The sequence below is a fragment of the Oppia nitens genome, unplaced genomic scaffold (assembly GCF_028296485.1).
Source record: "Oppia nitens isolate AA-2021 unplaced genomic scaffold, nextdenovo-longstitch-racon4-pilon3 scaffold13_pilon_pilon_pilon, whole genome shotgun sequence".
Lineage (NCBI taxonomy): Eukaryota > Metazoa > Arthropoda > Arachnida > Sarcoptiformes > Oppiidae > Oppia > Oppia nitens.
In genome coordinates, this window is record NW_026533192.1 from 2,180,687 (window position 1) to 2,208,288 (window position 27,602).

Below are 27,602 nucleotides of genomic sequence, written 5' to 3' on the forward strand. Positions count from 1 at the left end.
TGAGGATATGATGTCATATCTAATAAATTTATGTTTAATATTTACGACTACATCATTACTTTTGCCATCATTATTGGCAAATATTATTCAAGGTACTAATTTATTTATATATATTTACTGTAATAATACTTTAGAATAGTATAATATATTAATCTAAATTTCAATGTTTATAAAGATATGATATAAAGTACTAAAAAATTGTCAATACTATTTTAGATACACATTTGAATACATTTTGACTGTATATAATTATTATACAGTACTTATATAGTACATGTATAACATTATGTAAAATATAAATTTAGTATATAATAAGTTATTAATATTATTAATGACATTGAATATAGCAAACTTCAAATTAAAAAATATTTTTATCTTATTATTTTTTAAATTTAAAAATTTATAATTGAAATACTGTATTAATTAAAATATTTTGTTCTTAAATAACATTGTTTTTATTCAAATTAATTATAATAATAACGTTGATATTTATAGTTATAAAAATAGTAAATATTATTATTATTTTTATTTTTATTATTATTATTATTATTATTATTATTATTATTATTATTATTATTATTATTATTATTATTATTATTATTATTATTATTATTATTATTATTATTATTATTATTATTATTATTATTATTATTATTATTATTATTATTATTATTATTATTATTATAACTTAGTGTTGAGTGACAATAAGCTTAAAGCTAACAAACATAATGAAAGCTTTGATGGCATTAGTTGGACGACACCTATGCCTTCCGTTACTAAAATCAATGCCAGTATTGAGCAAAAGTCTAATAAAAGTTGGCCTAAATTGGCAGCTAATGGGGAATGGGATGAAAGAGCCAATGAATCGTATAAATCCATTAATACTTTTGGATTATTCAATGAAAATATTGCTTCAAATAAACCGAAAGTCACTTCAAACACATTCATGACAACATTGGCATCAATGATATCAACAGAAAACTATCTTAATGTAAATCAAATGAAATACAGTGACAATAGTAGTGTTGATGTGATAGACATTATTAATAATAATGAAAATATTAGTGAATCAAACACTACTGGAATACTGAGCTTTTCAAATAAGTCCATTACTAAGGGATCCATTGGGCTGACTATACTCTACTCCGCCAGCAATATATCTACTGATACTTCCGTTTATTTAAATACTACTAAACAAATTGCTCTTAAATCTACTAACACTATATTACCACCACTGGACATATCTGATGGCAATGATACTCAATTACCAACACTAGTAGCTCAGGTAGATTCCACAACTACAGTAACTACTATTACAAGTACAACTATAACTATGCCGGGAGGTCCTCAATACTATTGGACTGTAGATAATACTACCGATTTAACAGCCAATGGGACGGCCAACAGCTTATTATCAATGAATTCAAGTGATGATTCAATTGAAGTAATAGTCATATTATGTTTCTTATATGTGATAATTAGTTTTATCAAATATACAGTATATATAAATACTGATATATATAAATACAATGTATATATCAGTACATTATATAAGTCCACATTATTTACAATTTTTCTTTTGCTTTATTCCCAGTCCTCCCAAAGGACTTCTCTATTGGGATCAATGGTCACTAAGAATTCATTAACATTGCCGACAACAACAATAACTATAGACTCAAAAATACATTATAATTATAGTGAACAGTATATTGAAGTCCAATACGATGATAATGAGTCTATTCAAGAGGATAAACGACATTGTATTTTGCAACAATATAATGGCATCAATTGGACGTCTAGTGAAACGGGAATATTATCCTCACAATTATGTCCGCAGCCATACAGCGGAACTTTGTATCGACCGTGTTATCCATCGGGTAGTTGGGGTGAACCTGACTATAGTGACTGTAGACTTGAACAGCTAAAAGAAATACAAAGTCTGGTATGTATTTAACATTTTATATTACATAACACTTTATACCTAATGCACTGTTAGATTATTAAATGTATTGTATACTGAATTATTAAATTATATAATGGCAATAATAATTTATTATAAAATTCTAATAATTTATCATATTAATTTAAATTGATAATATTGGTATTTAGTAATCAAATAGACTATTATACCATTTAGAAAATTAATTATACTATTTATGATAAAATATATTAAATATGACATAATACTGTACTTATTTATTAGATTTTAATTTTATTATTTTCAATTAATATTTATTTATAAATAAAAAATATTAACATATCTGCATTGCTTTAGATTTTGATTTATTTTTTATCATTAGCAATATAAGTCTTAATTATTATAATAATTAACATATACAAATAAATCTACATATAGTTTGATTGTAATATTTATCATATATTATAGTAAATATTATATTATTTATATTAAAATACACTAGCATAAAATTTTGTTCCTAATTTATATAAATTGTCTATTTGTAGCTATTTCTCAATTTTTATTATCAAATAGTTCTATTAAATATCTGGATATTTTAAGTAATATTATATATATATATATATATATATATATATATATATATTAATTGTGATATAAACAAACACTATTTATTAATAGTAAAAAAAAGTTAATCAGGTTTTCACATTAAACTAATAACACATCAAATAAATTGTTAGTTTAAGATTTTTTATTATAATATTCATAATTAAGAATCCTTCATATTTGAAAATATTACATAATATTGTTTGTTATTTTAGATATAAAATTATTATATACAAGTACTGTATACTTACTATGTTTCTTAATTTTTTGTTTAGCTATTATTTATTGTCTGATAAAAGACAGTCATTTATGCAATTGATTTCATTTCATTATAAGAAAACGTCTGTCTATTTAATTGTAAATGAAATGAACGTATAAATTATGCTTCACATACAGTACATGAATAGTGCAATTTTGTTATACATTTAATGGCACCGTTAGCTCACATAGTATGACTGATAGTACAAAACACCATTGAATTTGTTAACAAAAAAAGAGAATCCGATAAATAAAATATTTTTAAAGCAATTTTAGTTTTTTTATTTAAATTATATTAATACAAATGTCTAATATTGACGAATATGATATATTTTTTTCATATGTTGTAATTCATTTAATGATAAATTAAACATATTTTATTAATTTGATATAAAAAACAAATAATTAAACAATTCATTTCTCTAAACAATAATTTATTTTAATATATATACATATATAACAATTTATAGATCTCTATATTAAAAACAAAAACAACTATTTTTTCTTATTTTATAGGCAAAAATTATAACTATTAAAAACCAAATATTTACACAAACATTTCAATGAGTTTTCAAACTGTATGCCGTAATGTTTTATAAAAATCTAATCTTTTGTGAGTAAAGGTAATCAATAGTATCACAAGATTTTAGCATATTTTTAGCAGTTTTTATAGCATATAATTTATTTTTCAAACAAACTTACCTTTTTTGTATACATTTTTAATTAATATTAAAGCGTTAATATTAGTGTCTCATATCAATATTTGTGACAAAATTTTAAGAAAAAAAAAAATTTGTATTTTTGTTGGATTTATTGATAATAATTTATTTAATTAAGAATCGGGTATAATATATAAATTATATAATATAAGTAAAAGTTGTTTACTCTATTTGACTTGAAATTGTGATTAATTGATGGTATTGTTGTGTATATATATGTAGATCTTATATCACGTTCACAAGCATTTAGTCGATGGTCTGTACCCATTGGCAGAAGACTTGAGTCGATTAGTAACTTCGGGACGATTTCCTCTCAGGAGTCCAATGGATAGGTTAGATGCCATCGATTCACTCAATGCTATACTGAGAGCTAAAATTAAGATCCGTATGGAAGATGAAGACAAAAATGTTAATCTAATTCAAGTCAGTCTTATATTTCACTTATATCTATACTATCACTTCATATATCAATCCCATTGCACTCCTCCTATGCCATCAGTATTATACTACTGTATAGATGTTCATTAATATTGATGTTATACTTATTGTACTTTATTTGTATGGTATTTACAGTCATTGACGACGATTTGCGATCAGGTTTTAACACAAACTCCTGTTGTCTTTACCATTGAAACGGAAAAAAATGTATGTATTTAACGGTTTTTCAAATTCTTTACCATATCGTCAACCAATTCCCATATCGACTCTCACTCTCTAACAGCACATTAGAGAACATTATTTTTAATATAATCTAATTTTGTTTAGTTAACATTCTTAACACACACACACACACACACACACACACACACACACACACACACACACACACACACACACACACACACACACACACACACATACATACATTAAAATTATAAAATATATACATTTTTGATAATATTTTACTTGTGATAACAATTTGAAAATTAAAATAAAAGTTATGATAAAATTACTGATAAAAATATAAATGACTATATATATATATATATATATATACTGTGTAACAATATAATAATATAATACAGATGACTAACAATATATATAAAATATAAAACTATATATTTAAAATAACGAATATATAATAAAAACAAAATATAAGTTTTAAAAAAGGATGAAAAAGTGATGCTTTGAAATGGCTGTAAATAAAATGAAATGAGATTTGTGACACAATTTTATTGAAGCTTATCTATCACTTTAATAAATACTAACCCATTGTTTGATGTAATTTAGACCATAATATTTTGAAAAAATATATATTTGACTTGAATTTTGTTTGCAAAATAAACGCTACAATACATGACAATACAGTCATTGATAACACAGAAGACAGCGGAGGCTTTGTTTGGATTTCGTGTACTTTCAGAAAATATATTAAGAGCTCTGATTGTTGTCTGCGATGACGGAACCATCAGAAGAATCAAACCTATCGTTCCTTTTGCTAACAATATAAGTAAGTAATATATCAGTTAAGTCCATATATACAGTGTATATATCAATGTATATATACAGTGTATATGTGATGAGGAAATCTATAGATAAATGATAGTTAATGTTTTGCCCTATAATTCTATATTAAGTTTTTGTTTCTAAAACTCTATTATTTGATATCAATTTTCTCGCTCTTTATGTTGTATGTCATACGATGCCAGTGCCTCTTATGTAATGTTTTACTGATAAATAAATAAATATATTGTATATAACTTTTATTATATATGATTGTCTGTAATATTTGCAGTCATGACACTAACACATAGGACTCCATTTGGATCATTGATTCCACTCGTCCAGCCATCCAATTATACCACACTTATTAACAATACTATTATACCAAAAGTTATCATTCATCTCGAAGGTAACTATGATTAACATTATATTCAACTAATTTTTATACTATTACTTACTTATAATATACAGTATTATACATGCATATAGTATACAATAAACAGTTTCATAAGAGTAATATTATTATTAGTACTCTTACTATTAAAACAATTTATATTCACATGACTTGACTTAAATAATAATATAAATCTCTTAATTTTTAATGATAATAATAAATAGATAATAATTATTTTATATTGCTAGTTGTTTTGTTATTTTATTTTATTTAAATATAATAATAAGTTTTTACAAAATAAAATACAACATAATATATTAATTCAAATTTTGAATATAATTATTATATATTCTAATTATTGATATGATTTATTTAATATATTGTATTTATCATATATTAGACTTTAATAAGTTAGGTGTCGGTATATCTTCCGTATGGATCCGAGATATGGGATCTGTTTTGGATAACGCTCTCTACGAAGTAATCAGTGATGTTGTATTAGTATCAGTGGTGCCGGCAGTTAGTATTGAAGTGGACTTTGAAGAGACACCTAAAGTAGAGGTTGAGTTACATTTTAAGAGACCCGTTAGACAATGTGATCACATCAGTTGTGGCCGAATCAAATCTAGCCGAGAGTAAGTCATAACTAAGTTATAATATACTGTATATCTTAGAGTTAACTACTAGTGCTTTGTATCTGTCATTTGTCATTGTATTTGTTGTCTATTTATATTGTCTTTTCTTTAACTTCATATGTTTTTGTTGTTATTTTTACTCTTTTGTTATATGGCTTTCATATCCATTGTGTTATATAAATATATGACATATCAGTTGACTACCATTGCTAACAATTGGTTCACTGTTTTCTTTAATTAGTTTATGGCAGAGGAAAGGTTGTGAAACAATAGCACGCAATCTATCATCGATTCATTGTGTTTGCGATGAACTCGGAATAATTGCAGCACTCATTCATAAGACATCCCTAACCGACTCTATGGCCAACAATTCCGGACACAACCACTCACTACTGGTCCACACTATAGTTCTTTACCTGAGTTTTTCTGTGTCATTGATTCTGCTTTTAATTTCGCTTTTCTGTCAAATTGTCCAAAGAAGTCGTGAATCATATGAGGCATCATTTATCCTCATAAGTCTAGTGTCATCATTGATGGCCATTCAGCTGATGTTCCTCTCCGGGGCTCCATTTGCACCAAAATGGACGCACAGTCACCAACTCTGCTCTATAGCTCCTCTTATTTTTCACTTTTTACATCTTGTCTCAGCATTTTGGATGTTATCGCACACCATATTTCTATACCAACGGCTATGGAAACCACTGTCGAGAACATCATCGACATCTCTACCTTTTTCTGAATCTCATCAATCAATTAAGCGATCGGTTAAGTGTTGGTCAAAGTGGTCTTCATTGCCAACCAGTTGGATCTTTAACCAACAGTGGGATTGCAAACAATTCACACTTTTTTCTACAGCACTTCCAGCACTTTCTGTCCTCATATCGTATTATCTGAATCCAGAAGGATATGAAACAAAACGATAGTAAGTGACGAGATTTTTATTGTTTTTTTATTTTAAAGTCTTTTTTATAACATATTTCCATTCAATTAGTTTTAATACTTTAGACAACTCGAGTGTTTTAAAAATAGCAAAATTTAAAAAAATATTCAATACATTCAATTTATTGTATTTATATATAACATATGCCTTTTATAATTAGATTATTTATAAATGCATTTTTCTATCACTAATAATACGCTAAAAGGCTTTTCTCTCTCAAAATTGAACACAACTTTGCATTTATGTGTTTAACTCATTTTAAAACTAAAATATTGTTATAACTTTATAATAACAACAACAAAATAGTAAATGAGTTTAAATTTTAGTTACTTTATGTTTTATTCGTTATCTTTATTATTAAAAACTGTTAAACTGTTAATGGCTTTCAAAACCTGCTATTAGCTGAGTCTAGGCCATAGACTACAATAACTAACTAATGGTAAATAATGTTAATATTATTATACAAAAGAGTTATTTAATATAGTGCTTAATGAAATTTTTTTGTTAAATATATCACATTTTAGTATAAAATTTGAAAACATATAAATAATATTTAATTTGTAAACATTATTAAAATTTTAAAACTTTTCCAAAGATATGCTATTAAAACATATGAAATGACTTCAATTTATTATACAGTATAAGATAAGTACAATATATAGGCATAAAATTAATAAAGCTATATAATGTATAGTATGTTTGTCTCATAAAATTATATTATAATTATAAACAAAATACTAAATTATATAAATTAGATTCTATATAGCAATTCAAAATTTATCGTATATTCAAACTATTTGTTTATATTAAATAAGCAGATAATGTTAAGTTTGGGACATGAATTTAAATGATGTCTAATAAAAATTCTAGATTATCAATTTACAAATTAAAATGCATAACATAAATAAAAATTTTTAAAATGATTATTTTTGTAAATGGGTTTTAAAAATATTTTATTGATGAAGTGCTTCACTGCGAGAATATCTTAAAACTCGACTGATTTCGACTGATCGACTGATGAACTATTGATAGTACAGTATATGTTAAATATCTGATTAATCATACTTTAAATGTAAAATTAGAAAAAGTTGACTATTTTTGTTGTAGCAGTCGATGCTATTATCTATTTATAGCTAGTTTTACAATTAATCAAAAAATGACCAATTACAATAATGTTTAGTTTAATATTATCTATAATTATGCCCTTGGTCATTTTAATTTAAAGTATGGTTAACCAGATATTTAACATATAATATAAATAGTCGAACAGTTGAAATCAGTCGAGTTTTAAGATACTCTCCTTCATTGCAATTCAAATGGGAATTATGTTTGCAGTCAAATGAAATTTTTTATGTTTTAGAATCTAATAACTAAATCAATTGATTAATGAACTCAATATCTATTTTATATTTATATCAGTAATAATATATAAATATATAGTTATATAGTATAGAAATAAATATATTTATTTATAATATTAACTAATTAAAAGTTTAAAAGATATTATTGATTTCTTAATATAAAATATGTATTATTTTTTTGTAACATTAAAACTAATACTTTAATTTTTAAATAATAATTTGTCTTATATATTACTAATACTGTTTAATTATGTGAAAATAAAATTATAATAAATTAAATAATTAGTTTGGTTTATATTCAATATTTATTTAGATATTAATATATTGTATTTATATTTTTATGTGCTACCAAAAAATTTTATCGTTATTCTTTGCTTGTATTTATCGTTATTCGTTCTCAATTATTCTTTGATATATAGTATAAAATAAATGCTATTTTAATTGAAAAAATGTTACTTTATTATTGTCCAAACGTCATATTTTTATAAAATTCTACTACTTTATGATTTTAAACATAAAAATATAAAATAAACGAAATTCTGTAAATTAATTGGTAAACAAAATTTTTAAAAAAATTAATTAAGTAATAGTTGTTATTTATTTAATTAATTAATTTTTGTAATTACAGTATACTAGAATTAAATTTTGTATAATATACAGTGTATATATATATACATACAGTATATTGTCATATAATATAATATCATTGTGATATATAATCATTAGTGAAAATATAAATTGTAATTAATTTAATATTTTTTATCAAGTTATATACAATATATTTATTTTTTTATTAATTTTAGATTTTAAACTTTAACAAATATTTTTATTTAAAAATTTATTTAATAAATATAGATTTTGTTTGCAATTATTAAATTATTAATTATAAGTACAAAATTAAACAAATTAATATAAAAGTTTTAATTAATGATTAAAATAATTCGTTATTAAATTTAAAAAGAAATAATTAAGAAAATTAATGACAGCTTTTAAGATCAATTGTTTAAATTGCTTCCGATATGATGTATAAAGTATTAGCAAAATTAATGGCAACCCATTTGTCTCCTAATAAATGATTTATTAGCCTTATTTTACTTATCTTTTATACAGTAATACTTTATTATGTGTCTATTGCACAACCGTTTTATAATAAATTAGTAAATGTATAGAAATATTATAACATAAATATAGTACTGGTATTCAAATATTTAATATGAAATTTTCAATGCAATTCCTTGGGGATAGACCTGAATGTCTATGTAATATCAATACTTTATATCTATATAAAATCTACTGTAGATATGCTATTATTATATTAATACATCAGTGTATTATGTTTTTGCATTTCAAATGACTATGTTTTCATATGTATATCAATAGAGCGTTACTGAAAAATTCAATTCAAATGAGATAAAAACAAAATCTAATATAAATAAATATTAAAGTTATAATAGTTTTAAAATATTATAATTTACACAAAGTTTATCTCACCATAAATCAATAAAACACTCGATAGGCAATACTGTAACTCAAAAATTGAGATTCAAAAACGTAAATATCAAATATATTTTATTTTAAAGAATAAAATATTACTTTTTTGTATTTGACTTTAACTATAGTAATAATATTCTTATTATAAGTGTTGAGATATATTATGATAAACTGGAAGAATGGGGAATACATGAAAAATAAAAATATATATTTAAAGTATTTATTATTAAATTCTGTTTATAATTTCTATAATATTTTCCTAAATATGTCATACAATTTAGATATGTGTCAAATGTTATTTATATATATATATATATTTTTATCTATAATTTAATTCTAAAAAATTGAAGTATTCTCTCGTTATATTCTTAATTACTTTATTTTTATCTATTATATTGTAGTTAATAAAAAATATATAATTTATATACAATTTTAATAAATTATGTATATAATATGTATATTTATATAATTAAATGCTAAATGCTATCTAACAATTTGTAGCTATTAAAGACTCTATAAATAAATTGAATTTATGTATGTCTCTTATATTATAATATTTTCTAAATTTACACAAAGTATAGATATATACTGAATGAATATTATGTTTGTGCTTAAAATTTATATTAAAATATGAACTAAATCTCTCTCTCTCTCTCTCTCTCTCTCTCTCTCTCTCTCTCTCTCTCTCTCTCTCTCTCTCTCTATGTGTGTGTGTTTGGTAGCATTAATCCAAATGCGAATGAATATAATTTCCATAAATTCAGAAATAATGTTAAATATAAAGAAAAGGATAGAAAATATTTGATATGAAGACTATGTTTTATAGCAAATAATTTACATAAATATCCTTAATATCATTGTGTTATATACAGTATAATACTATGAAATATAAAAAAGAATTGATGGAAAAGCGTGTTATGTATTGAATGTTAGATTTAGAAATTATATAATAATAGTGTATATGTTGTGCTACCGGTGCTCACTATAATGTAATGTTTATTTTGTGTCTCAATTAGCTGTTGGATGTCGATTGAGGGAGGGATGCAATACTCGTTTATAGTGCCTGTCTCTACCCTTATTCTGGTAAGTTTCTCACGTTTTCATTCAATTTTTATCAAATGTTTTTCACAACACACACACAAATTTTCTCAATTCAAACACACAAATAGATAACTATAATATAATACAGTGTAATATACAATGTTTTGTGGCAAACATTTAGTGCTTTTGATGTTTGATGAGTTTTAAGTGCAACACTGCCATAGTATACAATACTATTCAATATAATGCATGTATTGGTTGGTTGGCTAACATTTTTTGATGACTTCAATTGCAGACAAATACGGCTATAATGTTGTTAGTGTTGAAGCGTTTTTTTGAGACCAAGCCATTGACCCACAAGAGGGAGATCGACAAAACCCAACCCGCTTTGAGAGCCGGTGTCACTCTTTTGCCTCTATTTGCGGTCAATTGGTTTCTCAGTGTTTTGGCACTGGAGGACACCTACACCACATCATTCCAGTGCATATTCGGTGCATCAAATCTGGTCCTCTCTTATATGGTATTTCTATTTCACTGTTACCAGAGATATGATGTAAGTATTAGATTCATATACTATTGACATTCAATTATATCTATACAATACATTAAACAACATTATTATAAAATTTATATTCAATTTCAGTTGAGAATTATTTTCTATAGAATTATTTATATTTGTGTTTATTTATTGAGTAAACTTAACAAAAAATGACTTATATGTTAGTGAACTGTCTTTTAGTGGCAATAATAAAAAACATGAATAACTTACACATAAAAGCATTAATTAGCATAAAAATGAGACAAATATTTTGTTGCTTTGTAAATGGATATACAGTACATTACATTGCATTAACTTTACAGTTAAATGAATACATAAGAGTGAGACTATTTGGTGCCAAACATAAGCAAAAGTCAACTCTCAGACTCAAGAAGAACACTCCGGGATGTGGTCTGAGAGTAGACATCCCTCGTCTCTGTATTGGCGACGACCCGGACGTCATATCAGTACCGAACTCAGCAAATAGTGGCACATCTATTGACTGTCAACCACTTCTCATGCCTTATACCGGCGCTTCACAAACATCTAACATTCATTATAAACAAAAAGAGTTAATACAATAAATACTATATATTATTATTTTATTATTATTTGAATAAATGTACTAATATTTATATACCGCTATTCTTGAATTAAAAGTATAATAATTCAAACAATTATAATATAAATTAAAAATATAGTTTTTAATAATATACATTAATTTATTAAATTACAAAAGTTGCAAACACATATTAATTTGTTAATTGTGATTTGCTTGTTAAGCATTAAACATGCATTATATAAAAATGTATATTTATTAATATACCCATTATTATTAATAATATTACACAAAAAACTATAAATTTATCAATATTATAAGTTAAAATTGTTATTATAATATTATGTTTGTGCAATAACATTAAACTGTATGTACTGTAATTTTAACATATTTTTTGTTTTTATTGCTAATTATAATGCAAATTCTATTATAAAAGTTTTAAAATTTAACAATTTTTGCAACATTAAGCAATTAGTGTTGCTTTCAAATGGTTTTTTAGCACATTATATAAGTTATATATAACAGCTCAACATTTTATATATATATTTCATATTAATTATTATTATAATGTTTGTTAATACCATTGAAATTATCAAAAATAAATTTTTACAAAATTTGTTATATAATACTATATTACAGAAAATGTATATTAAGTATATATAAGTGATTGTAAAATTGCGATTAATTTTATTTACTTTAAAAATCAAATTAACAAGTGATACAGTGATTGTACAAAATACGCGGCCATAGTCTACATCATTGAAAAACAGTGCAGTAGTTGTTGTAGTGTTTAAGCCCTAATAACATAGTCTACGCAATGAATAGATGTTTAATTTGCATATTTTCTCTACAATTTAATCAATAGTTTCATTATTAACATATATTTGGGTCTGAATTTTTCAATCTTGAGTTTACAGTCAATGTTTTATATTATATGATTTTATGATATTATATGAAGTATGTATAGTATTATATATTTTTATTTACATAGTAGTAGATATATAATGACTGATTAAACTCTATATTGTTATATAAAATTTAAAAAATTATTATATAAATATTTTAAATAACATTTTTATGATCATCAACATTATTTTCATTATTAACATTTAATTTATTTATATAAAGCATATACAATATGCTTATATTAGAAACTTATATATAAAAATATGTATATAATAACATTAATCATAAATTGATGTATTTTTTTGCTTTGAAAAAATAAATTAAAATAATAGAGAATTTTAAAGAATGAAATATATTTGTGTCTAAAATATTTGAATTATAATACGAATAATATTGAATTATTAAATAAAATGGGATCAAAATTTTATTGTTGCATTTTATCTTAAAATAGATTTATTTCAATTTATTCACACAGAGAACAATAAAGAGCTCATTCAAAGGTAAAAAATAAATGAAATTTTGTCACATTTTTATTACTTTAAAAAGCATATAAATTACACAATATTATAGAAAATTACAAATATATATATATACTGTATATATATATATTATTTTTAAAGTTTTTACACAGAATATACTGTTAGACGCAGTAATAGAGTGTTAGAAATATATTTTTGTAAAGTATATACTGTACTATATTTAGTGATAAATATTATATTAGTAACAATTTATTGATTAAAATACAGTAATTCTGAAGATATTTTATTGTTAAATACTCTTTAATAAGTTATAAGAATATATTTTTAAGACAGAAATAGAAAGATAATGTTATAAATAAATACATATAATTTTTTGAATAATAAAATTTTATTTTAAAAGAGATTAATATATAATTTAATATTCAAAATAATTATCTAATTTTACTTGATAAAACACATGATACTTATGAAAAAATACGAAAAAATATATTTTAATAATAAAGTTTTAAGTAAATGAACAATTTATTAAATAATGTTTTATATAAATAATTAAATGAATAAAAGGTGCATCAATTATAAATTAAACAAAAAATAAACAATAATATTTGTCGTATAGATAATTAAATTAATAATTATAGCAAATAATTTTTTTGCATAAATCAACACAAAACATAAAATTAAAGTTAAAAGCATAAAATGTGATTTTATTAGAAATTATATAATATTATTTAATTAGTATTTATTTTTTAATAAGAATTATTGATGTATTGTATCATAAAATCAGAATTTTTGATTTCCCAATAAATAAGTAAAAGGATTTGACTGTATTTTATGTGACTACTGATGAATACAATAAGAATCGATAATTTTATAAATAAATTTATTTATATTCATTTGAAAGTTATGTATAGTAATTATATCCTATAATTTAATGTCGACTTTAATTTTGAAGCATTGAATTCTGTCAAAAACACGAATACATTATTTGAATACATACTAAACAATAAATTTGAAATTATTAACAAATTTTATATCTATTGTCAAAATAAATGTGAATATTGCAAAATGTAAATGCAATTTATATTTGTTATATAAATAATTGAATATTCTAATAATCAGCAAAAATAACAAAATCAATGATAGCTATTATCTCTTAAAATAGACTATTTTTATATTATATTGAGTCGACAAATATAATTGATAGGATAGACTATTTCGTTAATATATTAAAGCATGATTTAATTACTTGAATTACTGTAAATTTATTCATTTTTAATAAACGTTTTTGTTTCGTCAATACTGTATACTAATAATTGATAATAAGTTTATTATCGATTTGTATAAATTATTTGTTAATTCATTAAATATTTAATTTATAAAATTTATAACTTATTAATAGTATTTAAATATATTTTTCTAACTTAACTATTAAAATATTGGTATTTAAATATATATATATTATATATTATCACATTTTGAAAAATACATGATTAGCTATTGAGTTGGATATTGTCCTCTAGACTCGTATCGTGTCCTCTAGGTCGTAAGTTCGAACTAGAGATCGGAACCTAAACGGTTTCGGTTCGGTTCCTAAATTTCGGTTCCGGTTTTCATAACTATTTTAGTTGTAAAATAAGTTTCTATTTATATGGTTTTGTTAGTAAAAATATTTTATATTATAATTATTCGATTATGTATTTTATATGAAAATAAAATTTAGATATTTTGAAAACTATGTGAAAGAACTACGATTCTGTTCTCGAATTTTGTTCCAAACGGTTTCGGTTTGATTCATGAAATATACTTCGGTTTCAACTTCTAGTTCGAACCTTCCTTGAGATAGCATTACTTTATTGTGTGAATTAAGTTATAAATATCATATTTAACAGATCAGTATAAAAAAAAGTATTGACAAAATATGCAACAGTTATTAAAAGTAAATCCAGTAATGTATGAAACATCAAATTGATTTTTAATTTAATTAAACAAATTATAACATACATATTAAATATTACATTAATTATTTCTACTTTGATATTTTAAAAAAGTTTATTAAATGATATAAATAATTTCAACAAACTTTAAATCATCGCATTTTAAAATTCTGATTTCATCTTTGATAAGTAAAATAGAATTGTATAAAAATCCTAACTTTTAAAAAACTTAATAAAAATGATAGTTTTTAAAAGTTGATATAATAAATGAAAGTCTATTGATGCATATATGGGGTATAATATTAAATATAAGTTAACCAGTGTTAGCAATCAATATGTGAGGTGTAATTTGACTTATGAGAAATATCTCAGATTTTAATGTAATATATATTTTTGTAACTTATATATGATTCGTACCGATATTGTATTGTATAATACAAAATACATTTGGGATCAGGGTTAAGCAAGGTTTTGGATTTTAGGGGGGGGGGGGGTAGACCGGGGTAAAATTTACAAAATTCTCAAAAAATCTTGGGGGGGGGGGGGAGGTATTGGGTGGGGTAAGATTTTTATTGCATTTTTAAACGGCAATTTTTTCAAAAATCCAAAATCAAGAGGGGGGGTCTAGAGAAAATTTCCTAAAAATTCCTTAAGTTCCCGAATATTCCCATGTAAATTCAATAAAATTCCCACAAGTTCCCGTATAAATTCCCGGGAAAATAGGTAAAATTTCCAAAAATATAAAAAAAACTTAAAAATTAACAAAAACTTAAATTTTAACAAAAAATAAATATTTAAAAAAAAAATTTTTTAAAATTAATAAAAACAAATTTTAACAAAAAAATAATGTATTTAAGATTTAAAAATAGTTGATAAAAGCATTAATAATACACTATGAGTTATTTTTAGTATTTTAATAATTTTTAACTTTTAACATAATTAATTTTTTAAACACTACTTAATGTTTATAGTTTGTTATATATTTTTATTTTTATACAAATACTGACTGAATACTACTTATTTAACTCAAATTTCGTTAAAGTTTAATTATATTAAGTACAAAATTGAAAATATTTTTAAATTTTTTATTTAAAATTTAAAAATTATTAATAAAAACATAAGTATTTTTTGTTTTATTAACTTCTTAAACTTATATTTAAATTGTAATATGATTACTCTTTTCAACAAATAGGTAATTTTTAATTTTTTAATTTATTTTAATTAAAATAATGTTATTTTTTGATGACTTTTAACGTTATTTTAACTATTTTTAATCAATAATTAGATTTTTATAAATATTAAAAACATAAAAATACTTATTAAAATAGTATTAACTAAAATTAAAATTTTTATAAATTTTAGGGGGGGTCATTTCTCCTCGTTTTTTCAATTTGGTCAAAAAGTCTGGGGGAGGTAAAATCCCAATTTCTCGATCTTAGGGGGGGGTATTTTGGCCTTACCCCCCCCTTACTTAACCCTAATTTGGGATATAATAAAATTATTCTAAAGGATAGTCGCATTTTGGATTCAGAAATAAAATTTTCTGAAAATTTTATGCTCCGTCATGTGCTGATCATGATCATGATCATGGTCAATTTATTGTCAACTAACCCATGTTAAAACTAGTCAATTTACATAGGGGCTTCAAAATATATGATATACTACCATGTTTATTTACTGTAATTTATATATTTTGCAAAAAACACATTCTATTAGAATGATGTTGTTTTTGTTAAATTTTAATTACTTGAATAAGTAAATAACCAAATAGTAATTAAATATTAGTTGATTTAAGTTAGATAGATACTGTCAAGTATATAACTATTAATATTTTATACACAATTAAATATAATTTGACGAAGTTTGTCTTGGCAATGCTATCTTAGGATTCTCAACTAGGAAAATTTATTAATAATTGGTTTAGTCGTGTAAATAATTAATATTTAAAATATTTTTTAATTGCAGTTTTATTTATAAGATATACCTAGTTTTTTTAAAAAAGCAATTGTTAAAGAAAAATGTGATCCCATAGGATATTTACTGTAAGTTTTGATATACAGTACAGTAAATAAAAAGTATATTTTATGTTTGGGTCGTACTTTGATCGGCTTCACTGCTGCCAGTATTACACTTGCGCTTCGGTATTACATATAATACTACTATCTCTACACTTATAAGCAAATAATACAATTGTTTAGAATCTCTGGCTCTGAGTGGGAGAGAGAGAGAGAGAGAGAGAGAGAGAGAGAGAGAGAGAGAGAGAGAGAGAGGATCCATGAATTTATTCTTTAGATTCCGGCAATCGATTTTCAAAGTGAACTTTATTTTTCATTTTTGATTAAAAAATGTGATCTCAAGAAATGAAAGAGGATTTTGCAATATTTATTGAATTTTTACTCTAAACACAGATTCATAGATTGAAAGATAGTGAGTGAGTGAAAGAGAGAAAAACAGATATATATATAAATTATATTAATTCAAAGTTTTCTCAAACATTTACTATATAAGTAATGAATTATTATCAGTAAACTTATATTGAATAACCTCTACAAACAACTATAAAACAAGTATAAAATAAATATATAACTACACTGTAGATATAGTACACCATATAAAATATTGAATCATAATATAATTTGAAATTTATAATGTATTGAAAATTTATAAAATTTTCTGTTTTGTTGATCTTAACTCATGAAAATGCAATATAGATATACTTCTGTATATCAATGGTATCTAACTTAATAACAACTCAACCAATAAATAATTTAATACAACAACAAAAGATAAAAAAATTTAATTCAATATTTTCTGGATTTTAATTTATAACTCAAAACACAAACAAAACAAAAGTTAAAGAAAGACATTTCAGTATAACATAAAGTAAATTTCTACTTTATATAAGCCGATTATAAATAATTTAAATTTTTTATAAAGTATATAGTTTATTATATAATAAAAATTTAAAATAACCCAATATATATGCAACATGCTAAACAGTATTTTTTATATATAAAATATAGTTTTTATTTGCATTGCTTATGCATTTCATTGAATCGAATATATATAAGTATTTAAAATATTCATAATTGAAATATAATATTTTGTTTAACTTTCGACATTAATAAAATTAATAATTAATTCAAATAATAATCTATATAAATAATATATATATATAATTGTATTAAGATTTTAATATATTAATTATACAACTTTTTAATATGAATATTAAATTTTATTGTACTATTCAAATAATCAATGTATTTTTATAGAAATTAATTTTGTGACAAAATTTAATTAATGCATTAATAATATTAAACAAAATAAGTGACTCTAAACAGCGATAACATGAAAGTGATTTTAAATAAAGAGATAGTATATTAAATAAAGAATCTAATAGAAAGAAATAGACAGAAATAGACAGAAATAGACATAAAGTATTACTGTATTATATATATTATATTTGAGTATAAGATGTCGGCACCAAATGACATATAATGTAGTCTTTTTTTGGATAAAATGTTGAAATGAAATGAAATTAACGAACTCTTTTGAATTGAATGTTAAATCACAACCTCTTTAGAGCCAAATGTTTAGTCAATTTATTATTGAAAATGCAATACTTTTAGTTGTATTTAGATTTAGACTTTTTTTAGCACAATATTGGACTTTCAGATCATAAGAGGGGAGAGAAAGACTTCATTTTGCTTTTATAGTCATAGATTACATATCAGTATTGTATTCAATAATTTTCTTATTTTTCGCTCCACAAAAACCATCATTGCTTACAAAGGAAGTGATACTTACATTGTATTTGACTATTGATTAATCGATCCTTTGGTACAAAATTTTTTTAACTAAACCTTCAGAAGACGCTATGGAGTTGACTGTCATTGTAATCACAAAAAAAAGTTCATCAGTTTTTACCTAAACTTTCTTTTTATATTTTGACACAAAAACAACTGAGCCCTCGACACCATAGCTAACTATATATTAATATAATTAAGAGTTTTTTCAATTAAAACAATTTTCTATTAAAATAACTTTATATATATATATATGAGAGTTAATATAAGGAAAGAGAAAGTTTTCTCATAAATTCAAACATCAAAACACTGGAGACAGAGAAAAACAAAACAGAAAATTATATGAATATAAATGAATAAAAAATTCAATTTGTTATTAAATTCATAGCAAAACACAACATAAAACACAAAAAATCGCACAAAAAACACATTATTTTCAGTGAAAATAAAGTGACAAAAGAAAGAAATTACATCTGAAATGACACAATGAAAGACCGGTAAAAATGCTATGAATTTTATATTTTTAAATAGTTTTATTTGTAAATTGTATTGCATTTGATAGTACAAAATATATGAGCAAATGTCTTAAAACTCTTGTAGTTTTTATAAAAATTATAACAATGTGTAGTCGTTTTGCTGATTTGCTTCACGTAATAAAAAAAACTATATTATATGCAAAAAAGAAAATCTTATTTTATTGTATTTTTTGGGTAAAATACAATAAAAATTTATATTATTTTTTATTCAAATTTAAGAGTAAAGTGTAAATTAAAAGAACCCAAAGTTATTATACATGTATTTATATAATAAATCAATTGATGGAAAGGCATATAAAGTATTGATAAACAAAAGGGAGGCATATATTCTGTTTGTATAAACTCATTAAATAAAGTGTTTCAACAATAATTTTGAAGCAGTTTTTTGAAATTGCTTATCATCTATGTTGTAATGTATGGTTACAATGGATAAGGATATTGAAAGGTATAATATAAAGAGCTTATGGAGTAATAGACGCCAGTAATGGAAAATCTAATTATTTATTCTAAAAATACAATTCATTGATAAAATGTTTTGCTAGAGTTTTACATAAAAGCTATTATTATTGCTATTGATGTGTTTGTTAGCAATGTTTTACTTATGTTATGGTCAGTGAAGTTATTGGAAGATATATTTAAATATATAGTATGTTTAGGCAACTGGTGTACAACAAATAAATTACATGTGAAAAGCAAATATCTATTTGAATAATGGGTGAACTCCTTGTAATTGTTGATGTTATGTAATATGTGGTCATTTAGAGAAGTATTTATTAGGACAAACACTGTTAGCTTTTTGTTACCTCAAATAACTCATTGCATTGTCAAGTGAGCCAAAATGGGCTCATATATTGATATACAGTAATAGTATTATTATTATGTGAGTCCACACGTCATCTAATGAATAATTTGATGACACGAGTAGTGCTTTTCTTTGCACTAACTCAACCATTGATACTCATGAGGGCTCACAGTATACTTACACAATAAGGATAAAGAGAGAGAGATATATATATATAGTATGTAGGCTTATGTCATAAAGCATGCATTTCTTTAACAAATACACTGTTATGTTAAAGGATAGGCAAAAAGTGAGGATAGCTTTTGAGTATATGGTCTCATGTAATATGTCTTATATATTAATATGTATATACGCTCATATATATATATAGTTCATACAGTATGCCAGCATTGATGCCATTGTATCCATTGCTGTGAGACATTGGAAAAGACTGGTATCGTTAACATCACTGAGTTGTGCTTCAATTTGATTGATGATAATTTAGTTTCTCTTTCATACATTGCATTATTTTCATTATATATGTTATATGTATAAGTTATGTTCAATAATATGTATGTTCAATATATGTATGTTCAATAATATTTAGTGTATTATTTAATATACGATATCTTTCTATATATTCTGTATACTGTACTGTAGTGTATATCAAAATCTATAAAACAATATAGAGTTACTGAACTACAGTATATGAAAACAAACAGAAATTAAAATATACTATATATATATATGATATAACAAACAAACATACATATATAATATAAATATGTAGAAAATATATAATTAATATTTATTTATAATATTTATTCATCTTTTCTATAATTCTTTATGTAATCTTAATAGTAGTAAAGTGGAAACTTAATTTAAAAATCATAAAATTATTATTGATTAAACTGAATTATTAAAATAAATATTAAATTTTTATTTCATATATATTTTTATGTGTCTATAATGTGACTCTATATATAATAACAGTATACATATTAAGTATTCAGTATACATAAATATATAATCTTAGTATATTACATAATTTTTTATTATTTTTTAAGAATAATATTTTTTTTATACATTTTTAGAATAATAGAAAAATTAATAAATTTAGATATTAAATATTAATCATAGTAATTATTTTTTAAAACTTTATAATAAATTGTTAATGTATTTTAAAAATATTAGTGTTTTTTATTTAATCCATAACTTAATTATAGCTTTGTTTAGTGTATCAAATATCATATAAAAATAACGGTTTAATCAATTTATGTATTATACGGTATCCTATGAAACATCAGACATCACTTTATTTTTCCTTTGACTGCACTCTCTTATCACAAAAATATTAGTATATTATTATTATTATGCAATTCTTAACATATGAAATGTTGCCGACAGTCAAACGTCATCACATTATTCATATATATTACAATATATATATAGTAAGAATATTATCGGATGAGATTATTGTAAATTATTTTAATGCATAATATATATATATATATAAACTTATTTTATTGAACTGTTATTCAATAACATGAATGCAAATATGATTTTATTAAAATTATTTGCAAATTTAAATAACATAAATAATATCCACAGAAAAATTATTAAACATTTGTTTTCATTTAAACATTGAGCCAATCAATCAATTAATAATAATTTTTTATCTATAAATAATTAATATTATGATACAAATTTTGTGTCTATCATTAAGTTATTTTATTTCACTTTCTTTCTCATTGATCTCTTTTTAATTAATAAAAATATAATTTATGTTATGTGTATTAATTTGTATACTATAAAAATGGTATACTGTACTTTTTATACATGTAAATCTATAGATATATTGTACAGATGTTATTTATTAATAAATCCATATTTTATCAATTACTTCTATCATCTTTAAGCAATTCAGATAAAAATGTTTTTCATGTTTATATTGATCTGTAATTTTTAGTGCAAATAAATTGCATCTATTTATAAAGTACTGTATATGTCTAGTTATTTTGTGATACATTATAAATTATAATTTGTGTTTAATACTGCTACTCTCTTTAATATTATTAATATCATAATATTATTTTTTTTATATAAATAACATAACTTATCTTAAAACACATTTGTTGCTATTATTAATAAAAACATAAATATTATAGCATAATATTTATCAAAATAGAAAAACATTAGTAGTATTTTTGTTATAACATAATATGTAAAAAATATACTAAAAATACGTCAATGAAGTAAACGAATTAATTAATTTGTATTTATTTGTTATACTTATACTTATATGCGTTTTCATTAATTATTAGAAAAAATAATGTTTTACAAAATCAAAAGGACGTTCAGTACTGGCATACAATATTTATAGAGTAAATACATGTAATTTTATAATGTTTAATAAAATTTATAGTATTATGATATATAAATTATATTAATATATACAGTATATATATCTTTATTTTGATCAATTTAATTAACGTTGACATTTAATTGAATAAAACTGACATTAATTATTTACACAATTACATTTATATTATCAAATATAACTCTAAACAATGAATGAATTAATTAAAAACAAACTTATTAAAATATATAGTATTAATACATAACATTTATATTAGATATAGTTTAATAATGTACTGTAAATATTATGTATTTGTTATGTTGTTTGTTAAATAATAATTTCTATATAAAATATTATTCTATAATAAGTGTTATAATGTTGTTGTCGACCAAAATATTTTATTCAGCTTTTGGGATATAAATACAATATAAATGTGTTGTTATAATATTGATAGTTGTTGTGAATCACAGTAAATTGAAAATTCAAAGTTTCCTTCAAGCAATTTATATGTTGTTATACAGCATCTAATGATTGTATAAAAATTGAATGCATTTCTTCACTGATGGATATGTGGGATACATCTCTAAAGGGAATCACTTAAGATGTAAAATAGTTTCAACACTTTTTTATACAACATTTTTTTGCATAACATATCTTACTATTTTGTCAATAATTTTTTTCTATATATAACACATTTCATATACAACAAAAATACATCATAAACGTTGTTTTGCCTAAAATATAGACTGTATATATAAACACAATCTCATACTGTAATCTATAAAACCCCGAACACTAGGGATGAGAAATATCGTTAAAAATAGAGTAAAATTCTTTGTTAGACATCTTTTAAAAAGGTTTGAGAAAAACTAAAAAAAATCTGATTTATTGCTGTATTTTTATATTACATAAAACTGAAAGAATAGAAATATGGAATTTTTATGTCTCGTATCTGAAAACAAATCCTTATATATAGTGAATAGTTATATATCTATATATATATATGCATAAAGAATATTCTTTATTATATATATTTACTCTATTATAAACTGTCGATATTATAAATAAGTTGGAAATAAATCCCAGAGAAAGTAAATATGTTTACAAAAATAAGTTTTTTTCTTTTCTCTCTTTCTTTTTTATGTTGATTTTATCGCACAAATAGATTTGATTTTGTGAACACACGACATATAAATTTATATTTTATATCTATACTACAGCAGTATTATTTACACAAAACAATAATAACTATTATACAACCATTGATTTATATAAGCTTTTACTCAATTTTTAATTGAATTAATTCCCAGATGAAGATCATAAGTGATATTTTGCTATAATATTTTCAGTTTATTTATATTAAATTTCTTATTTGAAATTAAAATTCTGTAATAAAAATAGATGTTTTATTTATTAAATAATAAGAGAATATTATGACATTTACTATTTATTTGTATATATATATATAATTTTCAATTTCAATTTGTTTGACAAATTTTCTTATTTTGCAAATTTGCTCATCAATTACACGGTCAGCAATAATCGATAGCAATGTCTCTTATTTTCTGTATTTAGTTCACAAAATTCGTGACTAGAATACAGCTAATGGACAACAATTCAACACAAATGCAATGTTTTTATATTTTGTCTCAAAACTTATTGATAACAAAATTATGCAACCATTCAATCAACAGTCCATTTGATGGCTTCAAGACATGTGTTTATGAATTCAAGATATGTTGTCTTAGAATGAGATCTTAACTAAAATAGTTTTAAAGTTTTACTTTAAATAAACGTTTCAAATATTATTTTTACAAAAACAAATGATTAAATATGCGAATAATATTACAAATTGCTTAAATGATATGTTTTTAATATAATATAGCGTTCATTGAATAAAATTTTAATAAATTTTATTAGAAAATTGGACTTTACAAAATGGTTCAACATTTATTTGTACCCTAAAAGTAAATTTGTTATAAATCATCAATCAATCAATTTGTGTCGATTTTGAATTAGTAAGCGATTAATGGATTGCAAATGTATAATAAAGTGATGGATAATACTATTAAATCAATGACACAAATTCATGATAAACTGTACAATCAATTTCGAGATTTTGCTAAATTTAAATATATTATTATTAATATAATACATCATAAATTAATATATTCATTATAGTATACTCAGCAAATTAAACTTTAACAACAATTTTTAAATTATTTTACAGTTTTATTATTATTATTACTTATGATAATAACTAACTAATAAATTAAGTTAATAGAACTAATACAATATTATCATATAAATGTAAACATTAAACTAATAGATCATTTATTTTTAATTTAATTATATATTTACTTCGAGTATTAATTGATAGTTTGATTATTGAACTGTAATTTGATTGAATAAAAATAAGAACAACTTTTGCTAATTAAATAATTAGAGTATACTTTTATATAACTTATTTATTACAGATATATGCTATATATATGTAGATCTGTAGAGTTAGAAATATAGTATATTTAAGTATAGTACTTAAAATAGCACTCAATTCAAACAAATTAGTTTTATGTTATAAATAAATTACATACAATTCCTAACTAATTCCTCCCAACATATGCTAATTATTGTAATTAATTAATTATAAATTTTGTAAAATTAATGCAAACTCATACACATATAAAGAATCTTATGTAATATTTTTACTAAATGTTTATTATATATATATATAAATTATATTTATTTAAGATAATTATTAATTAGTAAGTTTATATTGTTTTTAAAAATCATAATTTTATATTCAGATTAATAATATAAACTATAGTTTATATATATATATATTCAGTATATATTTGTATATAATATATACAGGCCACAGTATATATAAAGTAAAATAAACTTAAGAGTAAATCTAGTATTTAATTTAATTTGTGATATATATAAAAATACAACCAGCCATTGCTATTGGAGTACTATATTTATTACTACTATATTTGCAACAATAATAAGAAATAATGTTAAATGGAAACTACATTTTATGATAGTCTGAGTTGATTTTGTTTGCAATAACTTTTGGTGACATTTATGCCATTTATCGATTCTGTAGAAAAAGAGAAAGAAAGAAAGAAAGAGAGAGAGAGAGAGAGAGAGAGAGAGAGAGAGAGCATAATATGTATATATTATACTGTATATACTACATATACGGTATATAATATAATATACTATATATATATATAACTCAAAACTTGATGCCAATATTATATTTATTTTAAATATTATTTGTTATATATTATTGTCAATTAGTACTTTTATTAAAGTGGTTTATAGTGTTTGATATTTGTATTATTTATGAAACATTTTTGATTTGTTTTATGGATAATTTAGTTAAACATTAGGTAATACTCTATTAAGGATTATAATAAATAAACAAATAAATTAGTTTATGTCTATAAAGAAAACATATTTAAGACCATTAATGTAAAAATAGAGATCAAGTTATAGCTATGGTTTAGCATTTAATACATCATGTTTTAGAGTAAGTCATTTGAGAATCTAATTTGGTTTCTGGGGTTATATTCATAAACTATAATATAATACTCTAATACTATATTTGATCTATAATTATGAAATATGATATAAACTTAATACTCTTTATTATACTATATGTCTATTTGTCTTAAATTATTAAACTTTTTACAATATTTAAATTAACATAACCTATAAGTGTATTGTAATAACATTTATAGTGTTAATAATTTTGATGGCATATTAATACCTTAATAAAGCTCTTCTATAATTCCATAATATTTATAATTAGTGAATATTATTTTTATTTTATTTAATACAACTAACAGTATAATAAAAAAATATTTTTTAGTTAAGTGTTTTTAATTCAATTTAATTTATTAATAATAAAAAACTGTAAATATACAAGTATAAAAGTTTAATAATACACGTAATTATATAAACATTTTCATTTATTAATAAAGTATATTGATAATTTTGTTCATCTTAATTTAATAATATAGATTAATTGAAATAGTAAATATCAATATGATATATATACAGTATATACAGTATTAATGTATATGTAATACTGTATTATATATGCATAACAAATAAATAACATTAATATGTTGAACATAACTTAAGTTGTGTTTGAATATCTAATAATATGAAATATGATTTAGTATTAAATATTTATTTTAATGCAAATATTCTTTTACACAATTTGTGTCAATTTTTGTACTAATATCGAGCTCTTGTATTACATATTGTATATTGAAAATAATAAATGACAAGATTCAGCCATTAAAGACATTTCTAACGTTTTACATGACTGACTGGCCATAAGGCTAACTGTGCTAAATGTGATAAAACTTAAAGGAATTATAAACTATTAATAACTATGGCTTGAGGTGAGAGCACTGATAGTTTATGTGACAATCATTTATACTCAATGTTTGAAACTAATGTTTGAAACATTTTTCTAGTCATAACTAATAACAATATATTTTATATCATTTTATGATTTAATGTTTAAATGACAATCATTTTATTTAAAGAATGATTTGTTTTGTTTATATAGAAATTGATACAATATATTACACAATTTATATCAAATAACACTTTTTCCAAAAAAACATTAGAATACTAAAAATATTTATATTATTAATAATATAATATAAATACTGTATTTGTGCTAATGTGACATTTTATTTTCATTTATATAGTGTATATCATTAAATTTTGACAATAATATTTTTATAAAAAGTTTTTTGAATTAACATAACAAAATTAAAATATGTACAAAAAAATTATATTCATTATATACTGTACAATATTTTACATAAATACAATACATTTCAAAATAAAAACAGTTTTGACAAATTATTATT

The 27,602-nt window shown here is 22.0% G+C and overlaps 1 protein-coding gene across 1 annotated transcript; it reads left to right on the forward strand.

Moving 5' to 3' along the window:
* LOC128957994 (adhesion G protein-coupled receptor B3-like) lies at positions 1-11,946 on the forward strand. The gene is made up of 12 exons (XM_054303811.1): positions 1-92; positions 693-1,444; positions 1,595-1,942; positions 3,721-3,921; positions 4,072-4,143; positions 4,807-4,948; positions 5,234-5,350; positions 5,736-5,970; positions 6,212-6,892; positions 10,779-10,845; positions 11,099-11,356; positions 11,665-11,946. The coding sequence occupies exons 1-12, from the start codon at positions 8-10 to the stop codon at positions 11,923-11,925; spliced, it is 3,219 nt and encodes a 1,072-aa protein (XP_054159786.1). The 5' UTR covers positions 1-7; the 3' UTR covers positions 11,926-11,946.
* The last annotated feature ends 15,656 nt before the right edge of the window (positions 11,947-27,602 follow it).

Coding starts and splice junctions, on each gene's coding strand:
- LOC128957994 (XM_054303811.1), top strand. CDS start 8: ATGATGTCATATCTAATAAATTTATGTTTAATATTTACGACTACATCA. Junction 5,351..5,735: donor AGTTATCATTCATCTCGAAG/GTAACTATGATT, acceptor ATCATATATTAG/ACTTTAATAAGTTAGGTGTC. Junction 6,893..10,778: donor GGATATGAAACAAAACGATA/GTAAGTGACGAG, acceptor TGTCTCAATTAG/CTGTTGGATGTCGATTGAGG.